Here is a 20000-nt window from a genome sequence, read left to right as displayed (position 1 = left end):
TCAACCGTTGGATTTTTTTTGACGAGTCAACTCGCCATTGGCAGTGAACGTGTTTCCGGATGCTATCTGTATATATAATTGTCATTTCCGCCTTGTATGTCACAATGCTGAAGAAGGCCTGTGGGCTGAAACGTCCGTTGTGCAGGTCTTGATGACGGATTAAAAACCTTGAAAGGACATTCATTGAGTGCTGGCATCCCTTGCTTTTTATTTAAAACCTCTACAGCTCTGAGTGGATTATGAAACATGTTTTCAATCAGGTTTTCTACACAGGAATGTTTTATTTATATCTATCTAAAAGTGTATAGATGACTTACAACACATTTGTATGTTAACATAACATTTATTAATCATCTACAAATGTGTATTCATGTTTTGTAAATGGTTAGTTCATCATAACCTAAAGGCTTATAAATGACTTATGACTGAACGTTATTATAAAGTGTTACCAAGGATTTTTTCAAGATGTCTATGGAGAAAATGAATGGGGAACTTACTTCCGGGGCGCAAAACGTCACGAAAAGTCACGTGACTGTCGAGCTCCACAGGGTAGAGACCACAGTGACACTCCCCCTGTATAAATAAGGGTAAAAGGTAAAAAAAATAAACAAAATCCTGCTATTCTGCTTCTTTCAATATGACCTGAATGCAGCAGAAAACTAGCAGCCAGACTGAGAAGCTGAGGAATCTGTTTGATGTTGAATGTTGGATATGAGTGGGATTGTGGGAATCCTTCATACGGAATGTTATTAAATGTCCATGGTTCCATCATCAAAGATAATCTGCTGATTTGAATTATTCTCTTTTTTATTCCTCCAGTGTGCGAGAACATGCAGATCCGTCGTCGAACCCAGGTGTGAGGAAGTGTATTTAGTTTGATTCATGAAAACAAAGCAACACACATTCTACTATTGAGATGCAAAGTCCATCTACAGCACAGTATGTGAAATCCATGATTTCAGATCCTACTGTGAATCAGGATGATGGCTGATATCATGCATGCCAAGCTGCTAAGAAATGGACTGTCAATAAATCAACAAACAGAACAGGTGTATTAGATGAGAAGCTGCTGCTATATTGTGTCTTGTTCTCTCCATCAGATGCCTGTGAACTCACACTGGACCCAAACACAGCACACAGAAACCTCCTTGGCGGATCCTCTCTAACCCTGACCAATGTACTTGAATTAACCAGGGATATTGTGAGTATTTTTGCTAGCTTTATAGCACACTACTACAAGTTTGTATCTAAAACAACCAACTAATATTTTTACCTGTCTGTTTTCTAGGCCCAAACTAACTTCATACCAGAACTGTTAACCGAATCGCCGAACACTTTATACAGGTAATTATAATAAAATCATTCTATTTTTGGAAGAAATTCTGTCAAGGCGTTCTTGAGATATCACATTAACAAGCTTGAAAATGGCCTTCATGAGGTCACAGTGACCTTTGTCCTTTGACCAGCAAAATCGAATTAGTTCATCCTTGAGTCCAAGTGGACGTTTGAGCCAAAGTGGAAGAAATTCCATCAAGCCGTTCCTGAGATATCGTGTTAACGATCTTGGGAATGGTGTTCGTGAGGTCACAGTGACCTTGAACTTTGGCGTTTGACCACCGAAATCTAATCAGTTCATCCTTGAGTCCAAGTCGACTTCCATCAAGGCGTTCCTCAGATATCGCGTTAACGAACATCGGACGGATGGACGGACGTACGGACGGACAACCCGAATCCTTAATGCCTCCGGCCTGGCTATCGCTGGCGGAGGCATAAAAATACCAGCAATTACTTTCCCTGTTTAGGAAGTGAAGTGGGTGATGGCCGGCAGACTCTGTACAGCTAAAAATCACTGCATAACAGATGAATACCACAGTACCACAGGGATGACGTACATTTTGTAGACCAGCTCGCCATAGACAATGGGAATTTTGTATGGGGATTTCAATTAAAGTCGAGCTGAAATGAGATTCTGGGGGTCTGTGATTCTTTATCATGACGTATTCCAACTGAAACAGGGTAGAGAGGTGGTGACATAGCATGTGGAGGAGTTTGATTTGACCGTTGGAAAGTAAGCGTCTCTGCGATTAGGAACTGGAGTTGGCGTTGGCCATTCCTGACGCTTGAATGCTGCGTAGAGCATGTTCTGACCCAAATAAGAGTGGGATCCATAATAATGCGATGATCTGTGCCTCAGGAGAGCACTCCGCACTGGACACCGCAAATAATGTATTTTACAGGACAAATCTGAAACCTACCGGTCACGTTTCAATAAGAGCCCATGTACAAACACAATATAATATAATAAATACAGCCCCGTGGAGTGTGTACTCGCTGGCTGCACAGTGTGAGCTCCCAGGGCAGAGGACCAGGTGGCAGCTGCCTCCGGGCGGACAGCCGTTTCCAAGCCTAGGTGTGCTGGCTGCCCGCCTTGAAGTGTGCGTCGAGCCGTGGTACTGTAAATAGAGCTATTCCTGGAATGGGAGTTTAACAAGCCAGTTACATGTCATTTGTACTCTACATTAAATTAAGACATTACCGTTCGTTTTATTTTGTATTTTACGTACTTATTGGCATTATTGGCATATTAACATTTATGGGCTAGAACAGGGGTCACTAATAGGCGGGCCGCGGTCCGAATCCGGACCGAGACGCTATCCTATTCGGACCCAGACCTATAAGCTGTTATTATATTGAGATTTTTCTTCAATGTTGCAGTGTTTTGTATTTTTAAATGCCGCAGCTTTTCTGGCTATTCTAGCATATACGGTACTGGTTTGGAGTCCCATGTGACGCTACTCGGCCAATGAAATGTACATTCCACCCATTCCAAGATTCCTCTGTGCGGGTCCACTCTGCTTGTCACAGCTGTATCAGTGAGCAGCGATACACACACACGGTGGAGAAATAGGTGAGAAGAAGTATGGCGTGCTCTAAAAAGAGAAAAGTGGACACAGAGAACCGAGTTTTTAATGAAGAATGGACAGATTTGTACATGTTTATCCTCCCCATGGGCAGTTCAAAGCCTGTCTGTCTGATCTGCTGGGAGACGTGGCACTTATTAAAAGCGGCAATGTGAAAAGAAGAGCTTTGTGGAAAAATAAATACCCATGTCTGCATCTTTAGCTACAAAGAAAACAGAAATATTAAGCCAGGATGTGCTAGCACAGCTGGATGAAGCAGTTCATAAGACACCATGCATAAGCTTAGCTGTAGATGAGTCTACTGATGTGTCTGACAATGCCCAGCTGTTAATTTATGTAAGGTTCTTCAACAAGGAGAAAAAAGAGTTCTGTGAAGACCTGTTAGGTGTGACATCCCTTCAGACCAGTACAAGAGGAGAGGACATCTACCTGGCCATAAAGGAGATGTTAACCAAGAGGGGAATAGAGCCAAAACAAGTGATTTCCATTACCCTGCCATGGTAGGGAGAGAGAAAGGAGCTGTGGCAAGAATGAAAGAGGACAATCCTGAGCTCATCTCTTACCATTGCATCATTCATCAATCAGTCCTGTGCTCCAGCCTGTCAGATGAGTATGCTGAGGTGATGAACACAATGATGAGAATGATTAACTTTCTTAGGGCATCCTTTTCTCACCAGCATCGCCTGCTCAGGGAATTCCTCAGAGAAGTTGAAGCAGATGCTGATGATCTTCTGCTCCACAATAATGTAAGATGGCTCAGCAAAGGCAAGGTGTTGGAGCGCTTTTGGTCCATCCGACAGGAAATCACAGCTTTTTTGGCACAGCTGAAGAGCCAGAAGGCCACATAATTTTTTCTCTTTTTGGTAGATGATAAGAAGATGGATATTGTAGCTTTTTTGGTTGAATGAACTGAATTTAAAGCTACAGGGAAAGGACAATTCAATTTGTGACCTGATGACAGAGGTCAACTCCTTTCAGAGGAAACTTGAGGTGTTCAAGGAAGACCTGCAGGGAGACTGTGCACACTTCACAACAGTGCAGAAACAGGTCCACGGAGAGAGAGATGTTTCTCATTTTGTTGACTTTGTTGACAAGCTGATTGTAAACTTCAGCAAGCGTTTCGACAGCTTCAGCCTTGGACAGCAGCTCACCCATTCAGAACCCATTCCTCATCAAAGATGTCAGGGGGTTCTCAAAGGAAGTCACACAGCACTTCAAGTGGGCAAATGCTGGGCCTCTCCAGATGCAACTGATCGATCTCCAGGCAGACGTGGCCTTGAAAGAGCATTTTGGAGGAACTGACCATTCCACTTTCTGGCTCAAACTGGTCTCAGAGACAGCTTTCCCAGGCCTGAGGAAAGTAGCACTGTACATCTTAACCATGTTTGGCTCCACATACAGTTGTGAGACAGCTTTCTCCACTATGAACATCATCAAAACCAGATATGGTTCCAGGCTCACCAATGAGCACCTCCACATGTGTATGAGAATGGCCCTGACACCATTCCAGCCCAGATTTAAAATCCTGGCAGGACAAGCAAGAGCTCACTTCTCTCACTCAAGAGAAAGAATGAGAGGTGTGTGTGTGTGTGTGTGTGTGTGTGTGTGTGTGTGTGTGTGTGTGTGTGTGTCTGTCTGTCTGTCTGTCTGTCTGTCTGTCTGTCTGTCTCTGTGTCTATAGGTGCTTTCACACCGGCCTTGAAAGCCGCAAAATGCACGGAAAATAGGATCCGCGCCTCTGATGTGAAAGTTTTGAACGCGCGTTGGTGGGTAATTGTTGTACGCCTTTTGTCCCCCAAGCCGACCTAGTCACAGCGCCGGGTTAGCAGGTAACCCGCCTCCACTTGAAAGCGTAGGAGCAGCAAGCCGGAACAGTGCGAATGCTCAGCTCATTCATAAAAAAATTACAGGGGAAATCACCTCATGCAGCAAGAAAGACAGTGAAAGTAAAAAAGGTAGCCTATACAATCATGCGCCAGGAGGAATGCTCCGTGCCTGTAAGTAGGTTAGGCTTTATGCTCAAACGATGTTGACATTAGTAGCCTAGGTAAAATTAACGGATATAATAATACGCTTCAGAGGACTATAGCTGTCTGTGGCGAGTTGATCTGAGGATATTCCCTCTGGAAACCAGCTCCAGAACTGCAATCTGTCTAGCTAGCCAGTTGTGCATTCCCTTACGTTATAGTAGTCATGTGCATTTATAGCCTATACTATTCCCCCGACGAACGTTATGCAGACTGCAGCTGTTTGATATGCGGGCGTCGTCTTTCAGAATGGCCCCTAATTAGGCTACTTGATGGGAATCATTTGCTTTACAAAAAACTGGAACCAAAAGATAAAAATTAGCCTTGTAGCCTACCTAATAGGCTACATGATGGTGCATCTGTGATGCATAAAGTCGATCAGATGAATATTGAAAGCCTTGTTACCATGCTGCATGTGGACAACACTTTCGTGTTTTATCAGCTTGATCCTTAACACTTTGAGTGCCACGGCCCTTGGGCAAAAGGTTGCTTGCTGTGCCACATAGGCTGCAATGCATTTTAAAACAGTCATATAATTTCTTTAATAATTATTATGTAAACACTGAACACGCACAAATAACGATGAGACTCTCTTCTATCACCTGCAAAAAAAAGTTTATTGATCCCATTTTCCGTTCTTTAGTTATGAGCCGGAGAAGATAGCTTGATTGAACGAAAAACAGACCTTTTTTTCTACGAGCTGAGATAATGAGCCTTTTGTGAAATTAAACATTTCAAGCACATCACTGACTCTGAAGCTAATTTTCTGATGTAGTCACACCTCAAAAATAATTTCCTTCAATAAAACAGTGAAGGCCAGGGAATTTTGTTTGGCAGAATAATATTTTTGAGCTGTAACCAGCAGCACTGGCCCCTGCGTGCGCTGCTGGTTACAGCTTCCTCCTGTGTCAAATGCCATGTAACCGACCCTTCCTCCTGTAATCCTGTCCTGCTGTCTGGGTCTGTCTGGGTGAAGTGTTGTATGGTGCTCTGCGTGCCCCCCCCCCCCCCCCCCCCCCCCCCCCCCCCCCAACTGCACACGCCTCCTCCTGGGTGTATCTGGTGGCTCTCTACTGAGTTTGCTCTGCACAGTGAAGGGTCCGCGACATCCAGCATTTTTACAGGTTTCCGCGTGTTTGTCACGGGCTCCTATGCTTCCAGTTGAGAATAATAAGACAGATTATGCGGATGTGCTGTGGCAGCGTACACGGAGGTGCTCAGTTGTGACAGCGGATGCTGCTGCTGCGGGCACAGCTGGCGTTGTGCTCGTTGTGCTTCATGCACGTCGATGCATACGGACGGATGCGATGCGATTTCCTCCTTTTCCCCAGCGACTTCTTCTGTGTGTTTGGCTCCTTTTTCTCTGATCAGGAGAGTGCTGTCGCCACCTAATGGGTTTGTAAAATAGGTTATCGACCTCCAATAGCTACAATATTGTTAGAGGCGACGTAAGAAGCTTAGATCGACACCCCCCCGTCAAAAAAACAATTTGGAGTTACTGACGCCATTTGGCGTCGCTGGCAGCCTACGGTAAATTTCTAATGACGCCATATGGCGTCGCTGGCACTCAATGTGTTAACACGTTCACTGCCAATGACGTGTTAACACGTTTTCAGAATCCAGCTGTTGACTGCCAACGACGTGTTAACACGTCAAAAAAAAAATCGATTTTTTTTTTTTTGACGGTGGAACATCGATCAACCCCTTTTACGTCTCCTATACCAGAATTGGAGGTATTGAATGTGTATAATTTATTTTACCGACCCACTGAGTGGCGACATGTCTCTCCACAGTAGAAAGTCAACCAAAAGCAGCCGCTTCCTCCATTCTCAAGGAAATGGCTTGGCGATTTTACAGTCATCAGTCACCAGACTCGCCCGAGAGCGGCCGCGCCAGCAGCAGCACACGGGGGATTGCAAATTTGCATAATAGATTATGGGTGAAACACACTTTGAAACGCCCGCAGAAAGGCCAGAATCGCACGCATTCCGAAAACCCAGAAACGAACGAGCCTCATTCTCATACTGTAGGCGAAAACGCTTTCACGCTGCTGCACACCGGCGCACAACGGTGTGGGGTTCCAAAAATAGACTGGGTGGGCAGCATAAAGCCTAGAATCGCACAAAGCTTCATCAAAGCTCTCAACCGAAAATCCAATAAACGATTGAGTCCCATCCACAGTCCACACTCGCCACACTCGCCGACGAGGGGCCGCCAGAGAGGGAGGCTGCTCACTGCTCAGACAGGCAGGAGAAACTGGCTTGTGACAAACGCCACCAGACACGCCCACGGAGGGAGGAGTTTAAAGGAGAGGGTGTTCAGAACTATATTGTTCAGATGTCTGATCTCTCACTGATGCCAAAAATAAATGGTTAAAGTGACTGTTCTGCCTGTTTGATTGAATTTCACAAAACTGCGATTATCTCAGCTTTCACTCTCAGACAGCTGAAACCATGCTGTACTCAACGGCTAATATCTACATAACTACTAACTCTACAAACTAACTCTTTTAGACAGAGAAAGCACACATTCTATTAGTACTTTTGTGAACTTTGTGTTCACAAACTCCAAGCAGAAAAGAATCCTCGGCTCTTGTAAAATGAGCCAGAATCCTCAAAAAACGGCTTGGCAGAAGCTACCTACAGCAAAAAAAAAACGTCTGGCAGTCAATGTGTTAACAACCGCAGCTGCACCTCGTTGGCTGGCGTACATCCGCAAAGTTTGGTTGTTGAATGAATTCGTTCATCATACAGTAGCCTAGGCTACACTAACCTATGAAAATATTCATTTGGGCGAGGAGCTGGGTGGAAATGCCTCCGCTCGCCTTTCAATCCGGGACGGGTGGATGTCACTTGAAAGCACACCCCAGGACGGGAATGTGGCGGTGCTGTTTGGCTGTGTGTGAAAGCAATTTCTGTGGCGAGGCTGCCAGTTTTGCGGGCCTTTTGAACTGCAATTTTGCGCGATCTGTGTGTGAAAACGGCTTATGTCTGTGGCTGGCTGGTCTCCCTCCCTCCCAGTACAACTACTGTCCCCAGGCTGCAAAAGTATGACTTCTTAGTCAGCTAGTCATTTATTCTCAGAACAGAAGAGGAGTAAGCTGTTCAATTGTTCAAATAAATATGTTGAGATTGTTTTGGTTGAGATAAGACTGCAAAAACCAGAAAAAGGGAAACTCAAGCTGCTACTTTTATTTCATTTTTCTTTAGCACTTTATTTTAAGATGCACATTTTCAAAAGCTTTCTGCTATGTGTTTTAAATGCAGCCCTTATTTTACTTGAAACTAAGAATTATTTATTATTTGAGTATTTTAAAATCCCTCCAGTTAACTCATTGAGTGCCAGCCACTTTTGGAGAACGGACGCTCCCAGTGCCAGAGTTTCAGAGCTTTTTTCAGTGATTTCTCGAGGTCCACAGAATATTGTGTGATATTACTATGTAAACAATGAACACGCAAAAAGAACGACGAGACTCTTTTCTATCATCAGCAAAAACAGGTTTATTGATATCATTTTCCGTTCTTTAGTTATCAGCCGGAGAAGATAGCTTGATTTAACAAAAAAGAGCAGTTTTTTTTTAGAAGCTGAGATAATGGCTCTTTTGTGAAATTAAACATTTCAAACACATCACTGACTCTGAAGCTAATTTTCTGATGTAGTCACACCTCAAAAATAATTTCCTTCAATAAAACAGTGAAGGCCAGGGAATTTTGTTTGGCAGAATAATATTTTTAGCTGCAACCAGCAGCGCTGGCCCCTGCGTGCGCTGCTGGTTGCAGCTTCTTGCTGATCTTGATTTGCTGCTGGTGGGCATCGGATATTCTGGCTTGCGTTTGCCAACCCTGTCCTGCTGCCTGGGTCTGTCTGGGTCAGTGTTGTGTGCTGCTCTGCGTGCCCCCCCCCCCCCCCCCCCCCCCCCACCCCGCCCCGCCTCGCCTCAACTGCACACTCCTCCTGTATGGGAGGTGGCTCTCTGCTGAGTTTGCTCTGACTGCACTGTGAAGGGTGCGCGACATCCAGCTTTTTCCGCGTGTGTTTGTCACCGGCTACTACTGTATGCTTCCAGTTGAGAATAATAACGGCTGATCATGCGAATGGGCTGTCGCAGCAGTGGAGGAGCTCAATTGTGGGAGCAGATTGGCTGCTGCCTGCTGCAGGCACATCTAACGTTAAAACGCTTCATGCATATCGATGCATACGGATGCGATGCGATTTCCGTTTCCCCAACGACTTATTCTCTGTTTTTCTCTGCCTTTCTGTTAACCTGGAGAGCACTGTCGCCACCTAAGGGTTCTGTAAAATAGGTTATAGACCTCCAATAGCTACAATAGTTGTACAGGAGCTGCGGAAGGCTTTGATCGACGTCCCACCGTCAAAAAACGCATTGGACGTCGAAAGACGTCCGTGGCACTCTACGTCACTATTTAATTGGACGTCGAAAGAGGTCCATGGCACTCAATGAGTTAAATGTGAAAAATGAGTTGTTTGAGTATCACAGTGTCCCTGAACACAAAGTTTGCTGTTTCATACACTTTTGCAGCAAGCTTATTTCAAGCATCATCATCATCATCATCATCATCACACACACACACACACACACACACACACAAGGCTATATGATGTCACTGAAGATGTCATCAATGATGTCATCAGTGATGATGCCATCAGATTTCATACATAGGCATTGTGACATCATTGTGACATCACTGATGATGTCATCAGTGACACACATACACACACACACACGAGAGCGAGAGGGGGAGAGAGACTGAGAGAGGGAGAGGAGAGGGGGAGAGACTGATGAAGAGAAAGAGGGAGACATTGCGCATCCGCCTTAGGGCAGGGGAGGCCACGCAACAGCCGAGCTGCGTATGCGAGCTGCAGGGCGGGTGAGCCCGTGCAGCGGGCGAGCCTAGGAATTGAGCGTGTGTAGGTTGCGAGATGCCTATCATATAAAAGGGAGAAAGTGGGCTCTGTTTGTTTAAACTTTGTCCCACTGGATGATGTCATAGGCATTGTGACATCACTGAAGATGTCATAGGCATTGTGGCATCATCAGTGATGTCATAAGAGCAATTGTATGTCATCAGTGAGTGATGTAATCAGTGACACGAAGTTGTGCAATGGTGCCCGGCACACGCCAATAGAGCAGGCGAGGCCACGCAGCAGCCGAGTCTGAGAGCAAAATGATTGATTGATTGCTTATTGTCTGTACAATTAATGATCTATGGCTGTCTCATTTTAAGGGATAGATCACATTTTGTCTTGTGACCAGACCAAGGTTGTATTGTCTCTTATGAAAGATCAAGGTTGAGCTTGTGTAGCTAATGGAAATGTCCTGGGCTAAATGGAACTTCTGTGAGCAGTGGAAACTTACTGATGGCTTAAGGTGGGGGGCTGATGTTTGACTATATCATGAGGAGAGATGCCTTTGCTCGTGGTTCACTCATGACTGACTGGTTCACTCGGGAGTAAGACCCTCTGTGCGCACAGTGGAAGGGGAATAAAATGGAATAAAATCCTCCTTATATTCATTTTAAAACAAGCAACTCATTATTGAAGAATCAACAAAGCATTTTAAACATTTTATAATTACACCAGCTGCGGGCGAGGCTGAAGTTGAGCAATTGTGCACTGAGTGACGTCACTCGAGCACTCCAAGATGTGATCAGTGATGGTCACTCGAGCAATTGTGATGTCATCAGTGATGTGAAGTTGGGCAATTGTGCCAATAGAGCAGGCGGGCAAGGAAGTGCAGCAGGTGAACTGCAGGGCACGTGAGGTCGCGCAGTGCCCGAGCCTAACCAAAATCCCCATACAAAAATCCCATCCTGCTTCAGCTACGAACCGGCTGCAAAAACATTATGAATGGTGGTGAACGGCAAGAGACGATATACAGTATAAAGACACTATGAAACTCACATTGCACATTTTGTATTACAGTGAACAGTCATAGTAATAGTATCATGCAATAGGCTCTACAGTGGACAGTTATGGAAAAATGCAAGAGCGCTGTAGTAAATGTGTCAATATAATGTTGTTGTTTCAAAGTTCTCACCAAACCTACCTCTTGTGTGTTTTTGGTATAAGTTATGTTGTGTTAATGTCATTGCTGTAATGGCAGAATATCTCTTCCCCCCCCCCCCCCCCCCCCCATCCCCCCTCAGGGCTTAAAATTCACTTTGCAAACTGGGGGGGAATTCCCCCTTATGTTCTTCAGATAGGGGGGATTTATAGACTTTGGGTTTTTTTTTCTTCAGCCGATACGATAACCGGTAAATATCTGCTTCTCCTATCCGATAACAGATATGATACCGAATAATAATTTCACATTTTTGTTTTTACTTAAACTGTAGTTTATGCACACCTGGGGTATTATAATATGAGTGTTTTAGTAAAGTGTATCACTCAATACAAAAAATAAAGGCTTTAATACAACCGGAAGCCTATCGCTACGTTCACACAGGGCACCTACGCCTTGCCTTGCCTCAACCCACGCCTACAGACCTTGCTTTTCTGATCACACTGCACGCCTATTCCACGCTGAACCTGAGCCGAGTCACAAGCGCCTCTCCTCTCTCCAGAGTGTTTTTTTTGGTCACGTGTGGTCCCGAATTATCATGGGTAGGTAAAATAAATCGGATATATTTAATGTGCTATTGATGCTGGATATGTATGGGTGACTGCTGTCATAGAGAACTGGATGCTGTTGTACTAAGTGGATTCACTTTTCATTGTCCATCTTGCTTCTTCGGTCGCTATTCTCTCTCCTGAAGATTTGTTTACCGATGGGGAGAAAGCCCCACGTGATAGCCACCCGTCAATCACTCTCTCTCTCTCTCTCTGCTCAACATTGTTGTAGTAACACCATTTTATTTTGAAATTCAGTTGACTTTGTCATTTCTCACGGATATTGTCGCGTTTTTCCTTCATGGCTTGACAGAAAAGTGTGCCTTCACGCGCCTAGTCGGCTTGAAAATAGAACTCATGCCTAAACGATAAAATCGGTGCAGGTCAGGCAAGGCGTGGGTACACGCAAGGTTCACACTGAGGCGCCCTGTGTACACACCCTCATTGACTAGAAAGGATGCCTATTTAAAAGCGTGGGTAAAGGCAAGGCATAGGCAAGGCTTGGGTGCCCTGTGTGAACGTAGCCTATGGCTGCTGCTTAGTCTCCAGATAAAACACAATGACAAAAGACATAGTAATTATTAGACTCTTATTCAGAGATGTAAAGTCATGGATAGTTAAAAAGGTGACACCAGGGCAGACACAACATCATTCACTTAAGTGCCCTATTTTGGGATGAAAAAGGTGACTCACTGTTACCTAAAGGTGACTCGTTTGCATCCCTGCTTATTCTTATTCTTATTCGCTTCAGGTTATATTATTTTAGTACGGCCATTTTCTCGTTGCAAATGAGGCAGGCGGCATTCCCTTTGAACTCGACAACAAAATAATCACTCTCCCACTTCTCCTGAAACTGTCTGTGCTCGTCATCAACCTTTCTTTTGCCTTTTGACAGCAACATGTTCACTTCTCAACAAAAGACAACATTTTAGCGTGCAAATGTTTTTCTTTCCACTTGGTTTTTCACTCGGGTGAACCAAATCACCAGGCTGCTGGCCTGGAATGTGAAGCTGTGTTGCCAGATACTGCTGACGGTTTCCAGCACAAAGAGTTCAAAACCCGCCAAAATGCACACAAAACCGCCCAATGAACTGCACATATATGGAAATTTATCTGGCAACCCTGGTGTGAAGTGTGTCCACACGCCTCGGGAGCGCGCCCTGTGTTTTACAACGAGCGGAGGTGCGGGCCTGATTTCACTATAACTTGATATCAAATGGTGTGGCGGGCCGTGAGTTTGAAACCCCTGGCGTAAACCATTGCGGTATTACTCCCCCTTTATAAATTGAAAATATGCGGGAATTTCCAAAAAGATGCGCCAAATTTTAAGCCCTGCCTCTCTCTCTCTCTGCCTGTCTGTCTGTCTCTGTCTGTCTGTCTGTCTATCTGCCTGTCTGTGTCTATCTGTCTGTCTCTGCCTGTCTGTATGTCTGTCTGTCTGTTTCTGCCTGTCTGTCTGTCTGTCTATCTATCTATCTATCTATCTATATTTTTATGCCTCCGCCGGTGATAGCCAGGCCGGAGGCATTATGGATCCAGGTTGTCCGTCCGTCCGATGTTCGTTAATGCGACATCTGAGGAACGCCTTGACGGAATTTAATACAATTTGCCTCAAACATCGACTGAGACTCAATGATGATCTGATTAGATTTTGGTGGTCAAAAGTCAAAGGTCAAGGTCACTGTGACCTCTCGAACGCCATTTCCAAGCTTTGTTAACGCGATATCTCAGGAATGCCTTGACGGAATTTAATTAAATTTGCCTCAAACATCATCTTGGACTCAAGCATGAACTGATTAGATTTTGGTGGTCAAAGGTCAAAGGCCAAGGTCACTGTGACCTCTCGAACACCATTTTCAAGCTTGTTAATGCGATGGGCCCTATCTTCGTACAGGCGATATCCCCTATTAGCGCTTGCGCACCTGTTTGCGCGTGCCTTGAAGCAGGGAAGATTGCAGTCCGCTGTCCAGGTGTTATGCCAAGTTTTACACCCCAGCGCTGGCAGCATCCCCACCTCACGGGAGCATATTGTAATGATTTATACAGAAATGTAACTGTTTAAAAGTGATATAATTGTCTGGTAGACGTGACCTCCCTGATTTCTAAGTTAAAACAGCCCCGAAATATGTTGTGGATGCAATTCTCGGCGGGGATGCGGAAACGTTCACGGCACGTGTCGCAGGCGCAAATTAGAGCGTTGCCAAAATCATCTGCGCCCCAAAATGCCTGCGCAAACGGGAATTTGGGCGGTCTCAACTACCAGAATTATTCACAGGTGTGGCCAGGCAATGCTGGGCATTACGTCAATCAAAACTAATCAGATTCCCGTCTCGCAACACGTCTCTGGCTGTTTGCGCGAGGCATGCAATATGTTGTAATTCTCTCCATCCGTAATCGAGACACTGCGTAACGCGTCATTATTCAGAAACCACGTCCAAGACGGGGGAAAACAGAAATCCCCCCTCCAATCCTGGCGTTCTCCTCTGTCACGTGCATGGTTGCTTGTTGCACAAAAAGATCGTATATACGGAAGATGAACACTCCAACTTACTTCCTTGACAGCTAGATTAACATTTTTCTTCTCACCAATTCTCAATGGCTTCCTTGTTTTGCTCAGGAGTACAAAAAAACTTTAACTGGCGATTTTTTACATTTGTTGTCTGCACAGCCTACCACACAACAGCTTTTAGCTATGTTTAATTCAAGGAAAATGATGCTGGTGTGTGGAAATGAACGGAGATTTTCCCCCGTGATGGTCGGGACCTATTTCATGCAGTGTCTCTATAGAGTGTACTCACTCGTGCGAGGACAGAGAGAGATGGAGAGAGCTTATTGACAGATCGTCTGTGGTGCCAACGACCCTCCGGGTTATGAAGATAAATAGCCTATGTCCATTGTCCAACAAGTTTTCTCAATTAATTTCCCTCTTTGCGATGTGATAACAGTTTCTCAGTGAGTTATAGTTGATTGCCTCACTGAATTATCTGCTAATACCCAATTTTAGCAGCAGAATTTGATGTCCTGGCATGCCAAGGCTGTCCGTAATGACATATCCAAAAGGGATTTTACTTTGCACTGCACTGCGCAGCCGGAGATTATAGTGCGCTTCAGCGCAGCGAGGTATTTAGCGCGTAAGAGGTCCTTTTCAAAGCTCTTAGCGCAAAGTAATTGTGCGCTGCTGACGATAGGATAATGCCATCTATCCTCACATTTTAGCCTGCTTTGGCATGTGGCATGCCTATGCCCAGTACAATTATAACAGGCATGCGCTTGTGCCCGCCCCCAATTTGCATTGCCCACTGCGTTAAGCGAGCGCAAACGCCAAATTACCGCTTTTGGGAAGATAGGGCCCGATATCTCGATATATTTTGGTGGTCAAACTTCAAGGTCACTGTGACCTCTCAAACACCATTTTCAAGCTTTTTAACGCAATATCTCAGGAATGCCTTGACGGAGTTTCATCAAATTTGCCTCAAACGTCGACTTGGGTGCAAGGATGAACAGATTACATTTTGGTGGTCAAAGGTCAAGGTCCCTGTGACCTCTCCAACGCCATTTTCAAGCTTGTTAACTCCATGGGCTCTATCTCTCCCCTGACCTTAAATTTGCATTTATGGCTTTGCCCGTCGCTATTACTGGTCAGGCGCAATCCCTAATTTTTCCTTTGCGCTAAACAGCAGAATCCGCGGCGCTAACCATTTAACGACGCCTTTTTAAGCGTATAATTATTCACAAGTGTTGGATTGGTGGTCTCCAGTAAACCAATCACATTCTTCCCATACAAGGTCCCGAGATACTCCAGTCCACTAACCCCGGTTGCGGCTGCATGCTGTCATCTCTTCATGCCAATTTGGATAGCCTGAATAAAACCATTCAACCTACAGGCAAATAGCAGGGCTGATGGTCTCCCTGTACAATATAGAACGTTAACTATCGGTGACATTCATGATACCATCCACTTCCATGATCTTTATTTGTTGTAAACACATAACTTTCACAATAGTGAACAAACCCCCCCACTCTGCTCATTCAGGGCAGTCATAGTTTTTATAACTTGTAGACTACCTGCTGCTCCTGCACATCACAGCACAGGCTAAATGATGCGACATAAATATAGCCTACATTATGTAAAGTCATGGCATAAATGTGTTTTTATTGAAAAAGTACGTGTCAAGTAAGCTAAGTCTTGTTGGAGCGGACATCACAGTACAACCGTGTTACAGTTGTCACTCGACTATAACACGTATTTGCGAGGGATATATATACTGAATAAGGGGGACACCTCGGCATTCCGAAATGTCGGCACTCCGAAATACCGGCATTCCGACAAAATTGAGATCTGTCTCGCCATTGCGAAAGAACCCTCCCCCAGACCCTAACCCTAAACCTAACCTCTCCCACCCCCCACGCCTAAGCCTAACCTCCCCCAGAACCTAACCTCTCGGCGAAACATTTTTTGGAGATAAAAAGGGCCACCTCTCCGAAAGCATAGAAGTCAATGATCGGAATGCCGACACTTCGGAATGGCGAGCTGACCCCCTGAATAAGGCCTGGTTTTCAAAAGCATTAACTGCCAAATTAACGGCGGTTGGAAGATCGCTTTAGGCTGGTATTTATGGCCGAAACGTTTCTGGCCTATTCTGGCACTGTGCCACGCCTCTTCAGCGTAAAGCGCATTTCGGGGCGTAAAAACATGACGCTATCTTCCCGAGTCAGCGGTAGGCAGGCGTAAAGTTTTTTTTTCTTTTTCGTTTAAGGCCAGTTTAGCGCCTAAGGCCAGTGGGAGAATAGAGCCCCATATCTCAGAAATGCCTTGACGGAATTTCATAAAATTTGCCTCAAACATTAACTTGGCCTCAAGGATGAACTGATTCCATTTTGGTTATCAAAGGTCAAGGTCACTGTTACCTCTCGAATGCCATTTTCAAGCTTGTTAACACGATATCTCTGTCTTGATGGAATTTCTTCGAATTTGCCTCAAATGGCGATTTGGACTCAAGTATGAACTAATGGCGGAGGCATAAATCTGCGGTGCGGTTGTTCTAGTTTAATCCTATTAGAATAGTGCCATGAAGTCCACATGGCCTGGTGGGAGAGACGCCACTTACGCGACTGGTTGTGTGTAGTCTTTCCGATTTATAACTTATAATGCAACAGTTTTACCACAAACTGTGACTTTCTTGGCCTGCAAAGTTATCTAAACCTTCTACCCCCCTGGTCCAGCTGATGGATATTTCTTACATTCGCGTAGCGGCCGTTTGGACAATTTTGGCACGAATTGTCTGAAATTAAGGCCAGGTATTTTTTTATTTTATTTTGGAAATTCACCCTCCCACCACTAGAACAAAACCATCCTGGCACCCATAGTGAGACTTACTAACATCGGTCCTCTTTAGGTACAGTAGCCGGTGATTCACTATAACCTCCTTTTTGAGACCACCAGAAAATCTTGACAAAATTCATGCATTTACATTTTTTCTGCTCTCATCCTGGGCCAAATACCTTGAAATTTGACCTTAAAATCTAACTTTGGAGTTGGTTGAAAATTTGGTTACAAGGCTTCCAAATTCCATTGCATAGTTTTCTCATTGGTTTCAATGTTAATTTTGCACAAAAACAAAAAACAAATTCCGACTCCCAGGTACTTTCCCCAAAAATTTGTATTTCTCTGATCAGACATCAACTTTGTAGTTTGTATTGTGTTTGCTGTTTGTATCATTTTTCTGGGAAACGGAAGGTCAGATCAATATGCCTAGAAAGGGATATACTGTGGAAGTTAGTCTCACGTAGTCAGAGCCACCGTCAACGTCATAAAGCTTCCAGCGACGGAGGTACGGCTGGGTGTCGGTATGACACCTGACAGGTAAGAGCCACACCTCCTTATACAGTGTAACTCCACTGTACATTAAATACAGTAGACTGGCATTTGACGGGTTACAATTCTGGGTAAGCATGAAATGTTGATATGAGGTATGAGGGATGAAGTTACCAATGGATAAGAATCAATACAAAAATAAATAATTATGAATATAAAAGACAAGTATGAATATCAATATCCAGCTGCTGTACGTAGAGGGCCGCAAGAGTCCTCTGCGAGCAAATGTGCAATTCTCAAAAGATGAAAGATGGAAGAAAATAATTCCTCCACCAAAAATGTGACAATTCCAAGGCTATGATAATCCCACGGGGGAAGATCCAGGTGGCATTCATGGGAAGGGGGGGGGGGGGGGGTCACATTTTGTGTTTTCTACTGTAAATGTTATTGTACAGTAAGTGCAGTAAACTGGCATTTCAGGGGTTAAAATTCTGAGTAAGCATGAAATGTTGATATGAGGTATGAGGGATGAAGTTACCAATGGATAAGAATCAATACAAAATAAACAAATAAATAATTCTGAATATAAAAAATAAGTATGAATATCAATATTCAGCTGCTAGACCAACTTAGGAACGACAGGCAAAACATTATTGGCGGGGTACTTAAATTGACAAACATTACATGTGTTCCTCATGGCACAATTCATGCGGGATGAAAACATGAGTGTCTCTCGCCATTCACCACCATTTCGATTTTTTTCCGTGGCTGGTTCGCATAGGCCTCGATGAGAAAGAGAGGGACTTTTGTCTATTGACTTTCAGACGAAGGGGCCGCAAGTGCTAAGATCCAGGTCTTCCTGACTAATTCCTGTGGTACTCTACTATAGCCTATTATTCACAGGCCATCTAATGAAAACTGCTCACAACTTTTCATTTCTAAAAGGTCTGTCTTCTTACATTGGATGATGCTAGTGGAGTGCTGCTACAGACTATATACAGATACATGCTGTATTGTGTGTCCTACAGGTTCAGGTGCCCTGGTTCAGGTGTGTTCCAGTGTACTTTGACTGGTCTGGTGTTTACTATGGCTGAGGAGGGGGAGGTGCTGTACAGGACCATCCAGTGGGATGAGGGCCTCCTCCAATCAGCTGGCAAGACACCTGCAGGCCCGCTGTTCAACATCACGTGTGCTCAGAACTCTGTCCGTCAGCTCCACCTCCCACACTGTGAAACCACCCCTGGTAGGCACATTATTCAGTCATGATTATATATTGATTACTGCTGAACATTTTTTACAAAGAATTAAATTAAATGTAATGCCATTTTAATGGAGTTGACACAAGTGAAACTAAATGTTGATGTGTATATTCACAGTACCACTTCCTGAAAGTGAAAGCCTGTCTGTTGTCCACATCACTGGTGAGGGAATGAGCTTCCTCCAGCCACTGGAGATCACAGAAACTCATGTGGGTGTGAATGTCCCCCACCTCTCTGCCTTTGGCCTCGTGTGGGACATTCTGGCATTTCTAACTTTCACCAAGACTATCCAGGGCCAAGTTCTGCTGTTCCTCCTCCGACCACCACACAGAAAGCCAAAACTCCATGTGTTTCTGCTGCCAGACAACATTCCTGTTCAGGAGGTAATGCTCCCTGTCACATTCGGGGCTGAAACCCTATTGTTTTTGTGCTGGTATTTATTATTATTGTATATTAGGAATACCTCACTCATGTTGCATTGTTCAAATTTTGCAATCTGGTGGAAGCATTTTTCAATCAAGTAGGCATCTCTCACGCTATACGGGTGCTCGATTCCTATGCCTGCCCAATTGGCCCGAGCCCGCTGCGAGGCCCGAATCCCAATATTACCATATAATCTCTCCCTCTCTCTCTGTTCCTCAGTGTGTGTGCTGCAGCGCGGCGTCCTGCTCCTGCAGCCTCTCTCTGCCTGTCTCTCTATTTGACTCTCTCTCTCTCTGTTTGGGAGCTGTCCTCTGTACACGGACGGATACGGCACACACAGCTTGTTTTGTTGTTTTTTACACACTAAGAGACAGCACGCTGTCTGTCGCTGACTGAGCGGAAAGCTACATGTCATGACATGAGTATGAATGGCAGACTAACGTCACGTGAGGGTCTCTGTGTGGCTGGGGGAGTGTCTGTGCACTCCTCCTCTTTGTCTGACTGTGCTCTGCTGTGTAAAATTAAGCGAGTAATACAACGTTATTTAATTTAATTATTGAAACGGCCCGACCCCGGCCCGGCCCGGACCTATTCATTAAAAAAAGAAGAAAAAAAGCCCGGCCCCGGCCCGTATTGGCCAGGCCCGAGGGGCCCGCGACGGTACCTTCGGGCTTGCAGCTCTCTAACCCACATTGCCATATTTATATATATATATCAATCAATAAAATATAGATAGAAGGTGAATCAACACAGATATAATGGGTTATAGTGGGACTTTCCATGCCTGCCCCATTCACTTCAATACATTCAGGCAGCGTCTTGTCATAGATGCGTGTTCAATGGGTCAGCGTGGGGGAAGTCTTCCTGTTCTTTGCAGGCAGCAGAGTTAGTATTCAGCTGCTAGCCCAGCCCAGGCAGACAGGAT

General features: G+C 44.8%; 1 protein-coding gene across 6 annotated transcripts in view; it reads left to right on the top strand.

Moving 5' to 3' along the window:
• Window positions 1-20000, top strand: part of LOC310797437 (NACHT, LRR and PYD domains-containing protein 3-like) — a 132829-nt gene that overhangs the window by 103100 nt on the left and 9729 nt on the right. For all 6 annotated transcript variants that reach the window (XR_014553728.1, XM_083659815.1, XM_083659814.1 and 3 more), the window contains 5 exons: window positions 820-854; window positions 1101-1201; window positions 1289-1344; window positions 18422-18636; window positions 18770-19035. Coding sequence is in view for 5 of the 6 variants with exons in the window: in XM_083659815.1 (XP_083515941.1) it covers window positions 820-854; window positions 1101-1201; window positions 1289-1344; window positions 18422-18636; window positions 18770-19035 (673 nt within the window). In the remaining variant the exon portion in view is untranslated. The remainder of the gene's footprint in view (window positions 1-819; window positions 855-1100; window positions 1202-1288; window positions 1345-18421; window positions 18637-18769; window positions 19036-20000) is intronic.

Source organism: Poromitra crassiceps (assembly GCF_964638095.1).
Source record: "Poromitra crassiceps genome assembly, chromosome: 2".
NCBI classification, from domain to species: domain Eukaryota; kingdom Metazoa; phylum Chordata; class Actinopteri; order Beryciformes; family Melamphaidae; genus Poromitra; species Poromitra crassiceps.
This window is presented reverse-complemented; position numbering and strand designations above follow the sequence as displayed.